General features: G+C 42.8%; 1 protein-coding gene across 7 annotated transcripts in view; it reads left to right on the plus strand.

Annotated features, from left to right (window-relative positions):
• Positions 1-492: 492 nt before the first annotated feature.
• The window catches only part of LOC138295844 (zinc finger protein 544-like), a 374,158-nt gene continuing 355,277 nt past the window's right edge, over positions 493-19,373 (plus strand). For all 7 annotated transcript variants that reach the window (XM_069234415.1, XM_069234420.1, XM_069234416.1 and 4 more), the window contains exons 1-3: positions 493-717; positions 5,999-6,125; positions 14,226-14,336. In XM_069234415.1, coding sequence (XP_069090516.1) covers positions 694-717; positions 5,999-6,125; positions 14,226-14,336 — 262 coding nt within the window. In that variant the 5' untranslated portion in view covers positions 493-693. The remainder of the gene's footprint in view (positions 718-5,998; positions 6,126-14,225; positions 14,337-19,373) is intronic.

Here is a 19,373-nt window from a genome sequence, read left to right on the forward strand (position 1 = left end):
TTGTAGGTGGCTTAGGGCTGTCATTGGCCGAGAGAACATGATGTCATTGTTGTTTGGGAAATGTAGTTTATTGCAAAAGTTTAATTTCACTGGCTGCTGTGTGGTTCGGCTCCGAGTCCTTAATAGGATTGAAAATTCTTGACACGTTAGCTACAAAAAAACTATTCAGACAGAATAATAGGATCGCAATGAGAGTGCGCAGTGCAAATCTGTCAACAATTACATCACCTAAGCACACCATACACCGCCAGCCATTACTCAGTGTGTGCTTGTTCAAATTTACGGAGGTACATACACACTTTCCAGACCGTGATTCCACGGCTTTAGTCTGGTTTGTTTAGGATTGACCTGGCACGACAAATCAAGCAGCAACTTTTTCCAGTGCACAGTCACAGTAGTTTTCTACACGGGTTAGGAGAGATGTTGTGCGCACGCATGCGCAGTGGAGTGTTCCAGGTCTATCGTTTATGTCTATGATAATTTACGGGATGGCGTCTCGAGTTCCACGCACGCGCGTGAGATGTAGTAATGTGACAAATAAGTACCTACTTGTTTAGTTGTGTTGGTGAGGGGTATAGTTTTATATTCTGTGCTACTAGTAGTTATCGAATTTGTGCTACTTGTTTTCTTGACACAAACGGCCTACATACCTGCTTTCCTCGTCGAGAAAATACGCAAAGACTTAAGAGAGCAATGTCTTGGCAGGATTCCGATAAGGTGAGTAATTGCACTTGCAGGCCACTCCACCAAAAAGGTATAGTCACTTGGGTTTTTCATATAAACGTTTGTTTGCTTTAGTCCTGTACTTTCTCAACTTTGACATTTTTTATGTAGTACCTGTTAAATTCTCTTCGTAGTCAGAGTTATTCTGTTAAAGGAGCATCCTTTGGTCGAGTCTTAGCCACCCATCTTTGGGCATTCAGATGAACTAGTGTTCTACTGTGCTTAAAATTAGAGTGCGCAACTAAGCGCTGGATTCAGCTTACTAAAATATAGCTAGATACTTCGTTTGGTACGTTCTAAAAAGGAAGGAGTTGGTGTATTAGCCATAGGAGGACCAATGAGCTACGCAGTATCTTGTCGTCCCAGCAGTGCAAAGTTGTTTCGCTAACTTAGATATTTTAAAAACAAACTGGATAGAATGCGTGCTTTCACATTTAAAGCGACAGTCTCAATCTACATGTAATATTGAGAAACGTGACTCCATAGATATTATACCTCTCAGATGCTTAAGTCCAGTTGCTTCACTGAAAGCAACCAGGAACTACACAGGAACCATTAGGTTGTAAAATGAAAGCACATAACTGGAAACATTGAGCATGATACTCAAATTAATTCACAAGTTTGCACCCGCAGGTTTCCTGCCGTGCACAGCTGCAGCTTTGCGTGTTGTTGGTAAGCACAACATTTCCCAAGAGAACTCTTTAAGATCAGGGAAAGTCACAGGATTCTAGGAATACTCCCCGACAAGTTTTGTGAATTTTCAGCCTGCAAAGAGATTTTCCCACGCATAATTTGTTGTAGTGTACATTTGCACGTAAGACGTCATCCGTCCAGTTCTAGTTCACTTGCATAGTGCCGAAATCGATTCTGGAGACGTTACCTTCCAACTGTCACCCTGGAAAGGGATTTTCTTTAGGCCTGGACGAAAGTTGAATTATGTTTATTTTTTCTGACCCTTCACTTAAAAATTACTGCAAATGGTGTAATTTGTGCTAAAAATTTACCACAAATGCCCAGGAACAACAAACAGAATGCAAGCTGTTCACAGTATTCTTGTTTAAATGCCTCTCGTTCCACAAATTGAGGTAGGGATGAATTTGGTGCTAAAATAAAGCACAAAATAACAGATTTGCATTTCACATAATTTTGCAGCAATTTCGCATAATTTCGAAAAAGCAAACCAAGCAAGTTTCTCACACCCCTAATTTTCTCCTGCCCTTGACGAGAGTACATCTCCAGCTGTTTCCTGGGCGGGTTTTGATCAAAAAGAGGTAAACCATTGTTGGCAGTGATGGATTTGAAAAAGCAATTAGGCTGGGAACCAATAAATTGAGTGGTCAGGGTGTGACATAGGAAATGGGTGGAGTCTAGCACCTGTACACTTAATTTTTAAATATCTGCCGCAGTGGATTTGGCAACAAAAACAAATGTGGCAGGAAATACGTCTTGGTTTAATTAATTAGTCACAAAGAGGCTGTGTTTTAAAATATCTCATAGGGTTACCACACATGCAGCACAGATCTTTCTGTGCCTAGCAAATTTCAGGGTATAATAATAATATTAAGATCTAACAGAGAGTTCTAAGTTTTGTTTAGCCACAGTTTTGACTTGTAATGCACTATAGAGGGTTATTGTGCCTGCTGCCAAGCACATCACAGGGGTGTGGAATTTCTGTAGCCTGACGCTCAGGACATATTGCTTGAGGACTGCACTACTGACAACGGTTCCAGTAAAAAATTTGTACACAAGTTTGCAAAGTTTAAAAATATATGGCGACGTATAATGCAGCCACAATGCTCCCTGATTAAATGTAAATATTTGCAGAAGCTTGAAAGCAAGAATGATTATTTTTAGCTTTCAAAATAAAATGTTCACAAAAACCCGATAACGCTGTAGGCACCCTCTAAGGGTGCCACCTGGGCATCTGCTTTTTAATCCTAAATATGAGCATCATGTTCAGGGTTAAAAAGCACAGTGTTTGATACCAAACACAGTGGGACTGGTCGGGCCATTGCAGAGCTGGTCATCTGAGCAGTGGTCAAATGCCACCCCATGTTATCCAATGGACTGCCGGTACTCGGACCAGCACATATGTCTTCACTCATGGGACAGTGCATCCTGTCTCCTGGGCTAAAGGGGGCCTGCTTTAGGGGTGACTGACCTGCCCATGAGCAGTAAAAGGGACTCTGCCTGCACCTGGTATGGGTAGACTCTCACTCAAGCAGCGGGTTGACATGGCAGCTCTGCAGTCTCTCTTTTACTTGGGTCACTAGGGCTGCACATACCACCCTTGCTCTGAGTACCATTTACTAGGGACTTGCAGGGGTGGTAAGGTCCTTGCCAATTGGGCTATGCAAATTGACATACAATTTAATGGAAAGAGCATGGGTACTGGGCCTGGTTAGCAGGCTTCAGTACACTGACAGGTCAAAAACAACAGCATCTGACAGCAAAATGTGTTGGGAGGTGACCATCCAGAAAGGGGCACTTTACAATAGGGGTTGAACAAATTCAAATACCTGCCTCCAAATCATAGTTGCTCAAAAGTAATATTGAAGTGATAAAAAGCTGTGTGCTGTTGTCTCCACTATTGCATTAGAATGTATGTGTTAGGTTCCAGATAGTTCCCAACTAGAATAATACTTCTAACAAAAGAATGGCTGCTGACCCTTTAAATCAGGCCTTTGTTTTGGGCACAGCAGGAAACAAAAATAAGAAAACGTACTTCCCACCTGTAGGTTGCTGCTCCTGAGGGAATGCCGACAGTGTGCAGATATTGTTGAACGTGTCCTGGTGTCTGCAAATTACTCCAGATCAGAGTTAGCAGATTTCACTAGATCAGCTGCATCCCAGATCAGACTCAGAAATAGCTATCAGAGCTGGGATCCATTAGGATACCACTCATTTCCTTTACTGATAGTTTGGTAATATTACACCTAGTGTGTTGAACACAGTACCTTGCAGTTGAAAACCAAGTCATCTGTTTATATGTAAGTTGAATTCCTCTGTACAACATCTTGTCTATCTGTTAGGAAGGAGCAGATCCAGAGGGCAGCAGGTTCTTGGATGTCAGTTTCGTGCAGGCATCTGATGATAATGATGCGTTGTGAAACCATGACAAATGTTGCAGGGTGGTCTAGGAGAATGGGGGCTGCTGTGTCTCCTCTGTCAAGGATCATGCGGATGTCATATGTGGCAGTGATGAGTGCTGTTTCTGTGCTGTAGCTTGCCTGAACCTGACTGCGTAGCATTGAGCAGCCGATGGTGAGACGCCAGTTGATTAGTTACTCTAAGACTTTTGCTGGGTAAGGTGGGGGGGGGGGTGTTGTATTGGGAAAGCGTGGCTGTGTTAGCGGATGTTTTTTTTTGGCAGGGGCATGATGGGGGAATGTTTCCAGGTGTCTAGTAATGTTGCCAAGTTGACTGAGGTATTCAGGATCAGTGTTAGTGTTCCTCTGATCTGTAAGATTCCTTTGGTGAAAGGGGGTGGGGCATAGATCAAATAGGGCCTCCCAGTGGATGATCTTCATGGTAGCAGTGATTTCAATGGTGGTGACAGTGGGCCAAGAGGTCAGGGATCATTCTTTGGCAAGTAAGGCAGCTAAGTTGCGATTGTGACTGGGTCCGGTTTGGGCTTTAAGAAGCTATAGAGGATTTTGTGTACACAAGTTCACTGTAGAAACAGAACAACTGTATAGAGCATCAGAGTGTAAGTGAACAAAGACTTCATTATGGTTTACCCTCTGACTGAAAAAAGTATGCAATGTATTTCAAATAATTTGTGTCACTTGATTTTGACAACATAAATACCACCTAGGGATCTAAATATCAAGCAGTGCAAACCAATATGAAATTCATATAATTTAAATTCATACATAAGCTGCATTTATAACTTGATATTGAGGTTATTCAGTTAGTATGATGATTTACTTGGCCTTTGATTTTCATTCATCCGGTTGAAGTTTGATTCACTCTTTATTTATGCCTGTTATGTGTGTGTTTGATTTCCGTTGCAATTGGACGTTGTTATCACCAGTTACGATTAATTGGTTTAGGGACGCTACATATATTTGTATGTTGCACCATATTTAGGGCTTTCAGTTTTGATTAATTATAAATATTTTTTAGTGGATAAATTGTAAATAGTTTTTAGATGGATGCTAGATACATCTCTTATAGATTGCGTGACCCCAGAGGGCGTAATACAGAAGTAAAACGCATGAAAGTGATATAACTAGCCCAAATATCTTTTTTACCTGTGTAAGAGTCAGATCAACCTATGTTTTCTGCATCAGTCTGTGATGTTTTTGAGTATTTTAACCCAGTGGGTTAAATTTCCGTCTGTTTTTTGACTCCATAAAAGAGAATATAATTATTTGTCCGATTGTGTATTGTCTTATTCTGTAGCAAATCCATCAAAATATATTGTTACAGTTTATATTGTATTACATATGTTGACCCAGTAGACTGACATTGCATTATACATTACCTGGACGTACATATTGAAAATACATTTACTGATCATTGGGATCTTACCTGAGAAAAATGCTAACAAATTATTCCTACATACTAGGTGTTTGAAGGTGTGCAGTTAGCATGGCGAAAATGGAAATGCATTACAGAGGTGTAGTGGTGAAAATATGTGAAATGGCAAGGTTGTGGATAGAGAAGAAAAAATCATTTTTATGTCGCAAAAAGGCTGAGGCCCAATGCTTTCCATTGGTTGCAGTGGTGGCCATGCATTTGGGTCTTTAACCTAAACATTGCTTGCTGAAAATGACCTGCAGGTGGGCTAGAGGCTGAGGATGCAGACAGAATATGAATGGAAGAAAGCAATGTTGAGGCCCCTTATAATTAGCTGAAAGAGAGGTTTTGTAACAGGAGCTAATTCATTCTCAGAATGGATCCGTGAATGCAGTGTAGATATTTAGGAATTAATCTTAGAGAAAAGAGAGCAAGATGGTGAAGGTGTGTGCATTGTGTGGGTCATGTTAACATTGTCATGAAAGGGGATGGATGTTTTTGTGAAAGATGTGGATAGTAATGGGGTGATGAATACGGTGAAGCAAGCATGGTTCCCACTTATGTGAGTAGATGTTGGTGACATCATGGGAAAAGAGCACAGCAACATCTAGCTGTTGTGCAACGTGATTGTGTTGAGGCTGACCTCACTTGAAAATAGGGGGAATAATGGTAGTTTTGTTGTTTAGGACAGGTCAGGTTCCTGGAAGAATTTAATTTTTGATGATTTTCCTTTCAATATTTTTTGTTCCAGGCACCTGTTACGTTCCGCGATGTTGCTGCTTATTTTTCACAAGAAGAGTGGAAACTATTACATGAGTGGCAGAAAGAACTGTACAAGAACATAATGAATGACATTCAGCAGGCCTTGATCTCGCTGGGTAAATATGAAGTCTATTCATCCACATGTTGTAATCAAATTTCTGTTCATGACATGTGTCTTTTGTGTTGTAGCAACAATTTACAAAACATTGTTGCATAATTCTGAAGTAATCATTTATTACAACTAGTTGTTAAGCTGTAAGTGAGCTGAAAAATGCTAATTTTGTTTGCTAAAATAGCCCTAAAGGGGCCATCCAGTAAAAAGCAAAAATAAAACCAGTTAACTTTGCCCAGTTCCGCATTATTCACAAACAATATGCACTCTATAATAATTTCATTGTTTGGTGTCAGCTTGGGTTTTGAGACATTGTAATATAATTGAGCGAGATGTCTCTTAAAACCACTACTTTGCAGAAAAATGCAACAGACTGAGAATGCTGGAATAAGTAGATAGTCAGCACAGGTAGGTGAATGTGTAGTGATTTCGTTAGTGAAATAGGCATACTTTATTTGTGTGGCTTTTCTTTTCTGGTGAATGGGAAATGGCTAATTAAGACCACCATAGAACTGAATAAATAGAATGCCAATTCCCTGCTTGACAAAGGTTCATCCTTTTCAATGCTAGAAGATAATAGAGCATCGAAAAGGGTGACACAGGCAATGTACCTGCTTCATCTTGGGCAGCTGGGTTAGGGGTGTCATTGTAGAACCTGAACAGAATAAGAGCCTGACTTAGATCATGTGTGAAGGGAATACTCTGTCACAAACGTGATGGATTTCCCATCCGCCGTATTACAATCGCCATAGAATGTAATGGGATCGTAATACGGCAATTGGATATCCGTCACGTTTGTGACAGAGTATTCCCCTCAGCCACAAACTAAATCAGGTCCCAAGTCTGTTGATTTGTCCTCATGCAGATCGTTCCAGTCATCCAGGTCTGGTAGAATTCTTCCTAGGGGTGAGGTAACACCTGGTAGGTATAGCACAGTTTCTTGACAAGCAGGTGAGTTCTTCCTCATTCAGGTTACAGGAGTAAAGCTACTCTGCATACTTTTTCCATACTCTGGCATAGTCTGGTGGAGGTTACCAATCCTGCAGAAATTCTTCCTGATGCCTTGTTGTTCTCTTCTTTTCCACTGGTGTGCATATCTGTTTGGCATCCAGATAACGAGTCATGTGCTGAATGAGTGGTGTGGCACCTTTTCCTCGCTGGTGGTCACAATGGTGGGGTGTTAGAGCCATCCACAGGGTCCGTCATGAGGTTATTTTAACATTTACGAGGGCAGATTATTTTGTACCGGGCATGACGCCTTATGCCCGCTCACCTAGTTACATTTAGCTTTTATTCCTTGTATTAATTTAGCAAAGCTTCATTTTAGTGGAGAAGTTTTTTATTCTTTTATCAGTTGCACTTCCACGCAGAATTTGTTATTCATTTCTCTGCACAGCATTATCATCCTGTGCTCAACCCATGGTTGTACATGATATTTACCGGGTATAGCTGGTCCAAAGAGTACATTGTCTACCCTACATAGAAAAATATGTATTGTTGGGGCAGTTCTTAGAATAACAGATATCTTATTATAAAACATCACACTGTCCACACCAGGTAGAGGGGACATTTCAGCTAGCTTGCCATCTCATGCTGCACGTCGTCACAGTTTCTGCAGAAACCGTTTGGTTCCTCTTCGTCTACGTGGGAGGACTCCCAGCAGACTAACAGACCTCCTCTTCACCTCTGAACACAGGTCTGGGGGTTGAGCTTCCTTTCCGGGACCAGAAGGGTGGATCAGGGCTACAGATGCTATTTGCCCTCATATAAAAACTTAGTAGTGTAGGTAAGGATAATAAGAACACTATTGTGACAGTATGGTGAAACAGCAGTTGCTTCAATAAAATATATATTGAACCAAGATCCTGCTTCTGTTTTTCTCCTGCACATATGAGACTTGTATGACTGAGAGAATGGGGTACGGTCTGTTCCCCCATGACTTCGCTGAGGAGTCTGTCATGTGATAGGCTGCCACAAATCACCCTTGCCTTTGGTATTGGTGCTGCTGGTAGGGTTAGGCTGGCAGCTGTCACACGTTTTAGGATCAGACTTCGTCCCCCATACTCGGCGGTGCTGCCTCCCAAAATCCAGCAGTCTTGTTGTCATAACAGGAGTCTTCGACAGGTCAGCAGCAATCAAAACATTCTGCTCGTCCAGTTTTTGAAGAACATTCGGTCCTTGTTGCTTGCCAGATTTTGTGGGCATATGAGCCCAGAGTCTCTAGGCTGAACTCTTTTGACTGGGCAAGGTTGTTTTTGCAGAATGCAGCCTTGCAGCTTTCTTTGCTTGAAAGCAATGATGCTCAGACTTGGTGACTAAACGTTTGTGACATGGATCCCTCAGTGACTGGTTTGTCCACAGTGACTCACCTAGGGAGAATTGTCAGTCTGAGTTCAACAGCGTATCTCTCTCTTGCTCTCACTCTCCCAATTTGCATACTTGCTGCTAGCATTTACAATGCAGAAACATGACTTCTGTTCAAAGAAACCCCACCGTCTGTTTCATCATACTGTCCATCATCCATTACCTAACATTCTAGATTCTGACTTTGTTCTCTCTCTTTCTGGTGTGTTCCCCTGCAAATTTGTTAACCGCTTCGTCACCAGGCCTTTGCCCCCTCCTGTGCTAAGCCTTTCTTGGCTATTTGGGGTAGTCCGCGCTTAGGCCTTCATAACTTTTTATCCACATAAGCTACCCACGCCAAATAAGTGTCCTTTGTTCCTAACATCTTAGGGATTCTAGAGGTACCCAGGGTTTGTGGGGATATATAAATGGCTTGTAGGTTCATCAAGAACCCTAGGTACCCAGAGCCAATGAAGGAGCTCACCTTGGAGTTGTTTTCATTGTATACCCGGTATACAGCAATTCATTTGGCGAAATATAAAGAGTGTAAAATAGGTATAAAGGACACTTTTGTATTTCCAAAATGGGCACAAGATAAGGTGTTGAGAAGCAGTGGTTATTTGTATATCTCTGAATTCCGGGGTCCCCATTCTAGCATGTGAATTACAGGGCATTTGCCAAATAGACATATTTTTTTTTTAATACAATGTCTTATGTTTGGAAGGAAAAAATGTAGAGAAAGACAAGGGACAATAACACCTGTCCTGCTATTCTGTGTTCCCTAAAGTCTCCCGATAAAAATGGTACCTAACTTGTAAGGGTAGGCTTAATGCCCGCGATGGGAAACACAACATGGACGCTTTACATTTTTACATTGAAAACTGACCTATTTTTGCAAAGTGCCTAGCTGTGGATTTTGGCCTCTAGCTCATCCCGCACCTAGGAAAAACCTAACAAACCCTGACATTTCTGAAAACTAGACACCTAGGGGAACCCAGGATGGGGTAACTTGTGGTGCTCCTACCAGGTTCTGTTACCCAGAATCCTTAGCAAACCTCAAAATTTGGCCAAAAAACAATTTTTCCTCATGTTTCGGTGCTATAAAGTTCTGGAATCTGAGGTGAGCCACAAACGTATTTCTACCCAGCGTTCCCCTAGGTCTCCCTATAAAAACGGTATCTCACTTGTGTTGGTAGGCCTAGTGCCCCTAACAGGAAATACCCCAAAACACTATGTGGACACATCAAAATTATCAAATACAAAAGTACCTGTTTTTGCGGGGGCACCTGTGTTTTTGTTCTTGGGCTCAGCAGCTATCTAGGGAAACCTATCAAACCCAGACATTTCTGAAAACTAGACACCCGAGGGAGCCCAGGAAGGTGTGACTTACATGTATCCCTCAGTGTCTTCTTACCCAGAATTCTTAACCAACCTCAAATTTAGCTAAAAAAAATCAAATCTTTCCCACATTTGTGTGGCATCACTGCACCAGCACAAATTTCCTACCTCTCAGCGTTCCCCTCAGTCTCCCGATAAAGAATGATACCTCACTTGTGTAAGTGGGCCAGGTGCCTGTGACCGGTAAGAGCCAAAAACAGGTTGAAATTAAGGGGGAATCAAAGCTAGTTCAAAAGGGCAGCTTGGGGAAAAAAAAAAGTTTTTAGGCTGACAAGTGAGGCAGATTTTTTTTATCCGTATAGATGCAACAATGCTGGGTGGTAGGAATTTTGTGGATTCCTGCAGATTCCAGAAGGTTCCATCACAAAAATGTGTGATTTCAAGCAAAGTTGGAGGTTTTCAGGGCATTGTGGGTAAGAAAATAGTGCAGGGTGCATGTGAAGCACACCACACTGGACTCACCCAGATGTTTAGTTTTCAGATGTGTCTAGGTCTCATAGAATTTTCTACATGGCTGCGCCTAGAAGTCCAAAAAGTGCAGCCCTCACCATTCCAAGTTCGACGAGTTAGACAAGCCCTCAAACCAAAACTAAAACCAAAACCCAAAATAATCAAATGTCCTCTTGCTTGCCATTGGGATAAGATCTTTTAGTGTGCGGGGAGACAGCTGAAAGACTGTTACCCTCTTTAGTTTGGTTGGGGCCATAACCATGCCTCTACTGGTTGGTAGCCACCACCCCACTATTTTTTTATTCTTTTAAAATTCCCGGGCATCTAGTAGGCTTCCGTTGCCCCCCCCCCCAGGGAGTGGATAGGGGGTAATTGCCATATCTGCCCACCGGTGGGCAGAACAACTTTTTCCCCATTTATTTGGGGTGGGGGTATGGCCATACACCCGCCCTCTTTTTTTAAAAAAAAAAGGCTCCCCCCGATCTCTGCTGGGCTTTGTGCCCCCTTTCGGGGCAAATGGGCCTTACAAAAATAGGCCGATTTATCCATCAAAGGGGGCAGAATTGGCCAACAGTAATGTGCCCCCATGGGGAGTGACCCTTTCCCAAGGGGCTGCCCTCCTAAAGAAAACACACACACACCAATCCCTGGTGCCCAAGTGGTTTCTGCCCCCAAAGGGGACAGAAATGGCCTAAAATAAATCCCCCCCCCAGGGGAGTGAACCTTGCCTAAGGAGTCGCTTCCCTTTTGTGAAATTGTTGCGAAAAAAAATCCCTGGTGTCTAGTGGTTTCTGCCCCCGTTGGTGGCAGATTGGCCTAATAAAAATAGGCCGATCTGCCCCCAAGGGGGGCAGCAGAAATGGCCTAAAAAGAATTTGCCCCCCAGGGGGCGACCCTCGCCTCCTTACCTCTTAATTAAAAAAGAAATAAAAATTTCCCTGGTTCCTAGTGGCTTCTGCTCCCCTCTCCCCGTGGGGGGGCAGATTGGCCTAATAAAAATAGGCCAATCTGCCCCCAGGGGAGGGGGGGTAGAAAAGCCCTAATAAATAATTGCCTCCCGAGGGAGCGACCCTTGTTTAAGGGGTTGCTCCCCTTAATTGTTAAAATTAACTCCCTGGTGTCTAGTTGGCATTTCTGCAGCCAAATCGCTTCACAGTCGGACTGCAGAAATGCTCAGACAGACATGAAAGGAAAGGCCTTTATTTTATTTTACTTTCATGTCCTCTGCCTGCCCCCACCCCTCGATCGGAAGAGAAATCCTTTGCATTTCGATATCAGTATTGGCTTTATTATGACATGAAACCAGAGGGCCCTTTAGAGGTACCCCCTGAAAACCTTCCAGACTCGTAGTGTGCTGGCTGACTGGTATCGACCAGCCTTCCTCCGCAGTCTTCTGACCCTCCCTTGGAGGTGAGAGCACGCGCTGTCCGAGGCCAGAAACAATTCCTGTTTCTGAGGAAGGTGTTATTACGTCCTCCAGCAGGATGGCTGGTGAATCTGCATACCAAGGCCAGGGACTTCAAAGTCCCTGCCGCCTTTGATTTGCGACCCCCAGCCTCCCCCAGACCTGGGAGAGGCCACCCCCTGCCCTGAAGCCCATTTGGCACCAGCGCAGGTGGGTAATTAGCTATACAATGAGGCAGCTTGCCCTACCAGGCTAGTTACACTTCTAAGGTGTTCAGATTGATGTGCTCCACAAAAGAAGCGTTCCACCATCTTATTTTCGGTGGAATTAGTAATTGTGGGACATGGTTATACCCACACCCCACAGGAAGTGTTCATATGGGGGGGCATAGTCACCCCAGTGGTGAATAGCCCATTGTCTACTACCCTACACTCTCCTGACGCACAGGACTAGCTGACCAAAACCCTCTGCACTGAGTGCCCTGGCCTGAGTTAACGACTATCGACTGTGCCCTGTGCACCCAGGAACCTCACAGACTGAGCCCCCCCCCCCAATTTGGAGTTCCCAGACTTGTCCCAAAGCCCTCCTCTGCGGTCTGTTTCTAGGTGTCCCCCCTTCGCCAACTGTGCAATGCGCAAGGCACCCACCTCGTCCAGCACCTTTGCACTTGGACATCCCAGGGCAGGTAAAATCAAACTGCTGGTGGGTCTCGTGACCATGACCCCCTAGCACCTTAAGACCTAAAGAGGACCCCAGAGATACCTCTGCATGTACTCTAATGCATTACATGTCTCTTCTCCGTTGAAAAGCAGGACCATGTAAAATCACATTTGTATGTAATACTTACCTCACTGTGCAAAGTAATGTCTCACATGATACTTAACTCTTGCTGAACATTTTTGGTGTCTAAATATGTTATAAAAATCTTATACTTAAAAAAAAAAAAATGGTCTTGAGTTTCTTCTTGAGTGTGTCTAATTTTGTGACTCTGTGTGTTCAACATATGCTTAGCACCACCTTCTGATAAGCCTAAACTGCTCGCCCACACTACCACAAAAGAGAGCATTTTGTTTTATTATTTTAACCTCTGTCAGCCAATAGGGGTCTCTTGTACTAGCGGCATAGTGTACCCCTACATTGGTACACTGCATGTATAGCCAGCTTCCTACATAAAGCATTTTATTTGAGCATCTGTGACTTTGTCCCACCCTGACTCATTAAGCCAGTTTACTCTGTCTTCTGGTCAGATTGCTTTTCCTGCTCTGATGCACCCCTAATAACTTTTTTGGTCCTCTTATATTTTCCATGTACACTATCCCTCTTACAATAACATTTCTCCCTTTTGCTTGTCCTCCAGCATGTACTTCATAAAACCTTTATTGCTTTTTCCATATTTCTCACAGTCACTCTTTGACTGTGCTTTTTCTTCTGTTAATAGTTCAATTTCCTCCTCCCTTAAAGCTGAAATTCTCTTCTTCCTTTCATTTCATCATTCTACTTCTCACCTTTTCAAATTTTCTCCGCTTCTTGTCAAGTTTTTGCCCTTCTTTTCATAGCATGTCACCCCATTTTGACATGCCCATAATGTTTTTTAAATGGATCCAAAATGCTAAACCCAAAGTCACCTAACAGCACCTCCTCATACAGGATCCCCTTTGCCACTCCTTCTCACAAAACGCACCCAACGTTTAGAGTTCATCTTTTGTCATGGGGATTTTCTAGTGATATCTCTGTGAACAAGGTTGTCCATTTTTTTTGCATACCTTTATATTACCTCATTGCTGTAAACGATGTCCATGTGATGCTGCCATTCTCCTTAAAATACCATTTGAGTGTCTTCTTCTCCTCACAACTTCTGAACAGAAATCATCTTACCTGCTTCCTACTTGTTACGTCTGTCCATTTCTCCACCCTGCCCTCCTATTCTTTCAGTTTGTCTGCCATAATCTTTGTTTTATTTGACCCATCTCAATTTTATTACTGTTTTTGCTATTAATTTCCTCACCGGTCACACCCAGCTCCTAATTATTTGCAAAATTCATATTTATTATCAATTTTGTGTACTAATGAGCACCATGTTTCAGTATCTTCTTTTAAATCTGCACATTTGTTGGTACCTTACTGGTTTTGCTGCTGTGTTGCTCTCTATTTTTCATCTTCATTACTTCGCCAACATCATGAGTTCTTTTTGTTTACCGTTGCTTCACAATTTGACTCCCTCAGCTTAATTGACTACTAAACAATGGAAACCTGTACTCCTGACCATAATCTATTGCATCTACCCAGGCCTTCAAACCTAACCTTACCATTTCTTTCCCTCAAGTCTGACCCTTTTTTTTTTTTTTTTAACTCCTGCCATAATCACTAGTGTACCTCCTTTTTATTCTGTTTCAAGAACTTTTACAATTGATATTTGGTCTTTGAACAGTGTTCATGAAAAATGTACAAAAGTGCAGTAAATTAATACATCAGGAGTAAAAGAAAATCTGCTAACCATTTATTTTACAGGACCTCTTGTTGCTGCCTCGGTATTTTCATTAAGAAGCAAAGAGAAGGAAGATGTCTGTCTTGTGAACTGCCAAGAATCTGAGCAAATACCCAGTGTTAATAATTTTCCAGGTGAATTATTACTTTTGGAATGTTTCTGGATGTGTCTTACTGTCAATGTTAGATTAATTGTTGTTAAACCTCTGAAAGCTGCCAGAGGTACACATGAACACTTCCCTGAATTGTGACACATGCACTCACTCTCTCTTGCTCTGTCTAGCCCTCTCTCTCATATTCTCTCTCTTTCTCTCTCTCACAGACTGAGAGAGATGCACAAAGAGAAAGTCATCTATATAAATAGTGGGAGTGAGGCTGAGAGCGCGAGTGAGACACCTGCACAGCTAGATACATGCACAGAGTGACAGAAGCCCAGAGCAGCTGAGAAATAGACACACATTGACACACACAGATGTACAGTCAAAAACACTCTGTCATACTCGCTCCCTTTTCCTGTCTCCTACAGACAAAAATGCACACAGACACCTTTGAGTGGAATAATTGCGAGTGATCAGTATTATAACCTTCTGGCGTTGAGGACTGTATTGCACTTTGTTTCCCTGTATGTATTGCACATTGCCTCTCTGTCTGCTGATTATGATGTAATTTACATACAAGATCATAGGCTGATGCTGCCGGAACTATACAAACACCTAGAGCTCTTTGGAGATGTGACCGCATTAAGAATAATCGAAGTCCTGCCTGTTCCCCTTACTGCTGTGTGAGGCAGGACAAGATGGTGGGGGTGGAACTGGGGAGACTACCTTTGTGGTTTGAGACCTTCTGCTATCTTGAGGTTTATGTATGACAGATACACTGACAGATATCTATTAGAGTGGAACCATGGCTGGGCCCTGATTGGGATGTGTTACTCCTTGAGTTTTTGGAAGCGCCTCCCTCTGTTGTCCATGGACCGCATGTCCATCGCCAAAATGTTAGTTGTACTAAGTCTTTAATATCTCTTCATGGCTCTCCCGGTGGTACCCCCACAATCCTTGTTTGTGGATCTGAGGAGAGTAGCGTCCAACGTGATTTGGGGAGAGGACAGAAAATGAGTGTCAGTGGCCACGCTGCAGGTTCCTCTGTTTGAGTGGGGCTTGGGGGTGCTAAATGTTGAGCTGTACTTCACTGCAGCACAGCTTTAGTGGCCCATGCCGTGGTTGGTTGGAGATACATTGGCAGAAAGCAGAGCGATTAGAAATGAATTCCAGGACGTAGTAGCAGAAGCCAGGGGTGGTTCAGGTGGGCGAGCTCCATACAGATTGTGCATTATGATATTTCTAGCACCTCCAAAATGCATATGACCTGGGAGCGGGCCTCTTCTTGGCACACAATACTAGATGTTTGAAATGCTTGCAGAATGGGTCAGGAAGAGCCGCAGCTGCACCATGAACTACAGTGTGCCCTGACTCATGGACTAGGCTCCAGGGCGCTATGATGTTGTATAGCGCCTTACATGCTTCAGACAAGAGTCACATGCTGCATAGTAAGCCCAAGTGGGATGCATGCCTGCATGTGGCCCTAACAGACAAACAGTGGGAGGGGTGGCCTTTGAGCATGTTAAGTTGGTCTCTCAGTGGCCGCCTGAAATTCCACAATTCATAATTTAACTATCTGCACTAGGCCTACCTCACACTACAGCGGCTCAACAAGGCTTTCCCTGCCGTAGCCTCAAAATGTCCATGCCGGAGACATGCAAATGCAACCTTCCTATACATGGTATGTGACTGCCTGGTCCTAGTGCAGATGTGGACATGAGTGATGGGGCATGTCTCAAAGGTGATGGATGTGCAGTTGTCCCCAGACCTATTGTGCCTTCTCGGGGTCACAAAACTGAGAAAGCACACTAAACACTATCTGAAACTAGTGTATCTAGCAATAGTTCTCTTTAAACAGCAGATAATAATATCGTGTAAGGCAGCGCATCCCACATCCTAGACATGCTGGCTCCAGGTGGTACATAGGTTGGCGGTGGCGGAAGCCATGTTCTGTGAAATAAGGCAAAGGGGAGGAGCAAATGCTGTCATGCTATGGGTAACACATGTACTCAAATTGTCAGAACAAACTGGTGGTCCACCCCCCATAATTTTATACCCCATCAGAGGCTGAGAGGAGCTACACCGGGGGGGGGGAGGGCTGAGCCACCAAACCATGGGAACAGGGCCTTTATAAGGTCACTAGATACAAGCATACGTTGATTTTTGTGTGCATTAATGTATTACAACTTGCCGTAAGGATTACAGTACTATTAAGTATTTGCATACTTCTACTGTCCGTCCAGTGTGTTATATAAAATGCTAATAAAGCCATAAAAAAATTCAATGAAATGGATCCTCACTTAATTTGAATTTAAACAGCTTGTCATCTACCAAAGTAATATTTAATAGAAAACATTACTAGTGCTAATTAGTAAAGGACTTTCGAGGTTCATTACAATGCCGGTTAAAACATTCCTTAAAAGAGTCCTTTATGGTATACCGTACAGTGATTAGATGCTTTTTGAAGTTTTTGATCTGCAGGCATATTACATTAATTTTAATGGGCGCAACCGCTGTAGTGATTATATCTTAAGTGTTTGTTTGGAGTATGTTTTCAGCCAGTTGTGTGACAAAATACAAGAGTTTCTTTTGGCAGTCAAGAACAGGTCTACACGGATCCAAATTAAAGAACAATCCTCTCAGAAAAAATGTAAATTGCTGTGGTGCTCTTATTGGGCCCCATCTTAAAAATCAACCCTGTGTATTACCAGTGGCATTATGTTTTGTGCTTTCTTTTGAACTAGCTATACATATACAATCCTTTATGTACTAGCTAGCGATCACAAGGGCCTGCACACATTCTGTGCAAGGATTGATAGGCTTAGTCACCTTTTCCTTGTAGATAGGTGGCTTCCTCCAGCTTGACATCTTATTTTAGGGACTGATGTACAAACATTAAATTCACAAATAGTGGTCACACGTTGTGCATAAATTTTTTGTAAATGAAGTCTGATTTAGCAAAATGACCTTTGTACAAATAGGTTCTTTCACAAAATACTGAATCACGATGGTTCACCGAACCACCTTCCTAAAATATCAATTGTGGAGTTTGCAATGTGCATCACTTCTGTGATTGGGTACAATCACAAGGGATGGAGGCCCGCAATGGACAGTAGACCATCAGCCCTGTGATTACTTTCCAATTTTTTTTTTTTAAGTAATAAAGGAACCTGGGCTGCTTTAAAACAAAACGTTTTCAGCTTTTGGAAAACTCCAATGAGAGCAGTCCTTAAGAAGCTGCCACAACAGTTTCCCCATGTGAATGGGTCCAATAGAGACCCCCTTTCCCTTTCAGAAAGTTGCGACCTCAACTCTGGGTCGGTTAATCATCAGTGGTTTGCAGTTGCTATCGTAAACCATTGATACATTTCTGTTGTAAACTGGGGGACACCCTTTCATTCCCGCTTCTATTTGTGATTCAGGAATGATTGATAAAGTCCTTTCATGAGTTGAAAATAATTTTCGGGCTTGTAATGTAAAAGGACTTCTATTCATAAAGGAAATACCCATCTCAAAACCTGTGATCTTGTTAACCACAGGATTTCTGATTGCAAAAGGGCTTTGCACTTGATGCGTTTAGTTCTGTTCTTTTTATTCAAAAAATCAATGTTCGCCTACCTACTGTTGGTTTGAAACTGGTGCCTTTGAAAACTAGCTTTGCTTATGACTCTTAGCTTTGCCCAGAATATTGTGAGTTGTACGTTCTGATCTACACTAGCCCATTCAGGTTTCTGTTTTCCGGTCTTGATGTGAAACCTGTTTATAAAGGCCTCTGAAACATCTTAGCGCGTCCACCATTATACAAAACCACAAAATAAATAAATTGGGTACTTTGAAAGGCCCATATTGGAACGGATCAATGTCTTACCCCTTTGTATCTAAATCAGACATCAATGCAAAGTGAACTGTGCACGGTTTCACTGTCTATGGCTTTCTCTTCCTAGGACAAAGGCGAATAGCTTTTTGCTTAACCTCTTAACATATTTGGAGTGAGCAAGGGTACAAGGACTATGGTGGGACCGGCGGCTATGCTTCTCTTTCTTCACTTTTAATTATTTCAGCAGCCAGTTAGAAGTACAAACAACAAAAAACTACAAATCCCATGAAGTAACACATCATGTGACAACTGTAGAGAATACACCCTATAAAATGCACACAACATAGTTTCAACTTCTCTTGCTTTGCTGCTTCACAGCCAGTTAAGTATTACATTGTTCCTTTGTAGTTGTTGATTAGGCTCAGTGCCCTCACTCATCTGGAGTGGTTCATTTCTCTCCTTCAGGGTCTGGGCTTTGTTGTCAACGCTCAGAAGTCGGTCTTGATACTGTCTCAACAAATGGATTTAGTGGGTTTTCTATTGGACTCCTCCCTAGCTTAGTTGGTGCTTCCCCCTCAAAAGGTTAATGCCATCAAGAGGGAATTGAGGTTACTGTTGTGCAGACGGACTGTATCATTTAGGGCGATTGCCCTCATGGTGGGCCTGTTATCTTCCTCGATTCAGGCAATTTTCCCAGGTCCCCTTCATTACAGGGCCATGCAGCGTTTGAAGATTTTCAAACTCCAGAAGAGCCTCGGTTATGTGGATCAGATCCCCCTCTCGGAGAAGGCTCGGACGGAGATGCACTGGTATCTGGATCAAATGGAGGCCTGGAATGGCAGGGCAATCTTTGGATCCTCTCAGAGATTGTAATACAATCCAATGCCAGCTTTTAGGGCGGGGGGAGTGAGGGGGTCTTGCTGCAGCCCATTGTTGATAGGGGATTGTTGGTTTAGGGTGGAGTTGAACCTTCATATCAATTGTTTGGAGCTCCTTGATGGCTCGTTTACGATCAGAAGTCTCTCGCCGATCAAAATAGATTGCTGTATTCTTTGAATGGACAATATCTCAGTGATGAGATATGTAAACAAGTTGGGCAGGACGAAGTCCCGCATTCTGGCAGAGATTGCCAAGGATTTTTTGCATTTTTGTCTTCAACATCGGATCTCAGTGGTGGCGGAGTATCTCCCTGTGCAGAACAATTCAGTGGCAGATTGGCAATCGCACCATCTTCGATACTACAGCGATTGGAGACTT

Source organism: Pleurodeles waltl, chromosome 5 (genome assembly GCF_031143425.1).
Source record: "Pleurodeles waltl isolate 20211129_DDA chromosome 5, aPleWal1.hap1.20221129, whole genome shotgun sequence".
In the NCBI taxonomy this organism is placed as follows: domain Eukaryota; kingdom Metazoa; phylum Chordata; class Amphibia; order Caudata; family Salamandridae; genus Pleurodeles; species Pleurodeles waltl.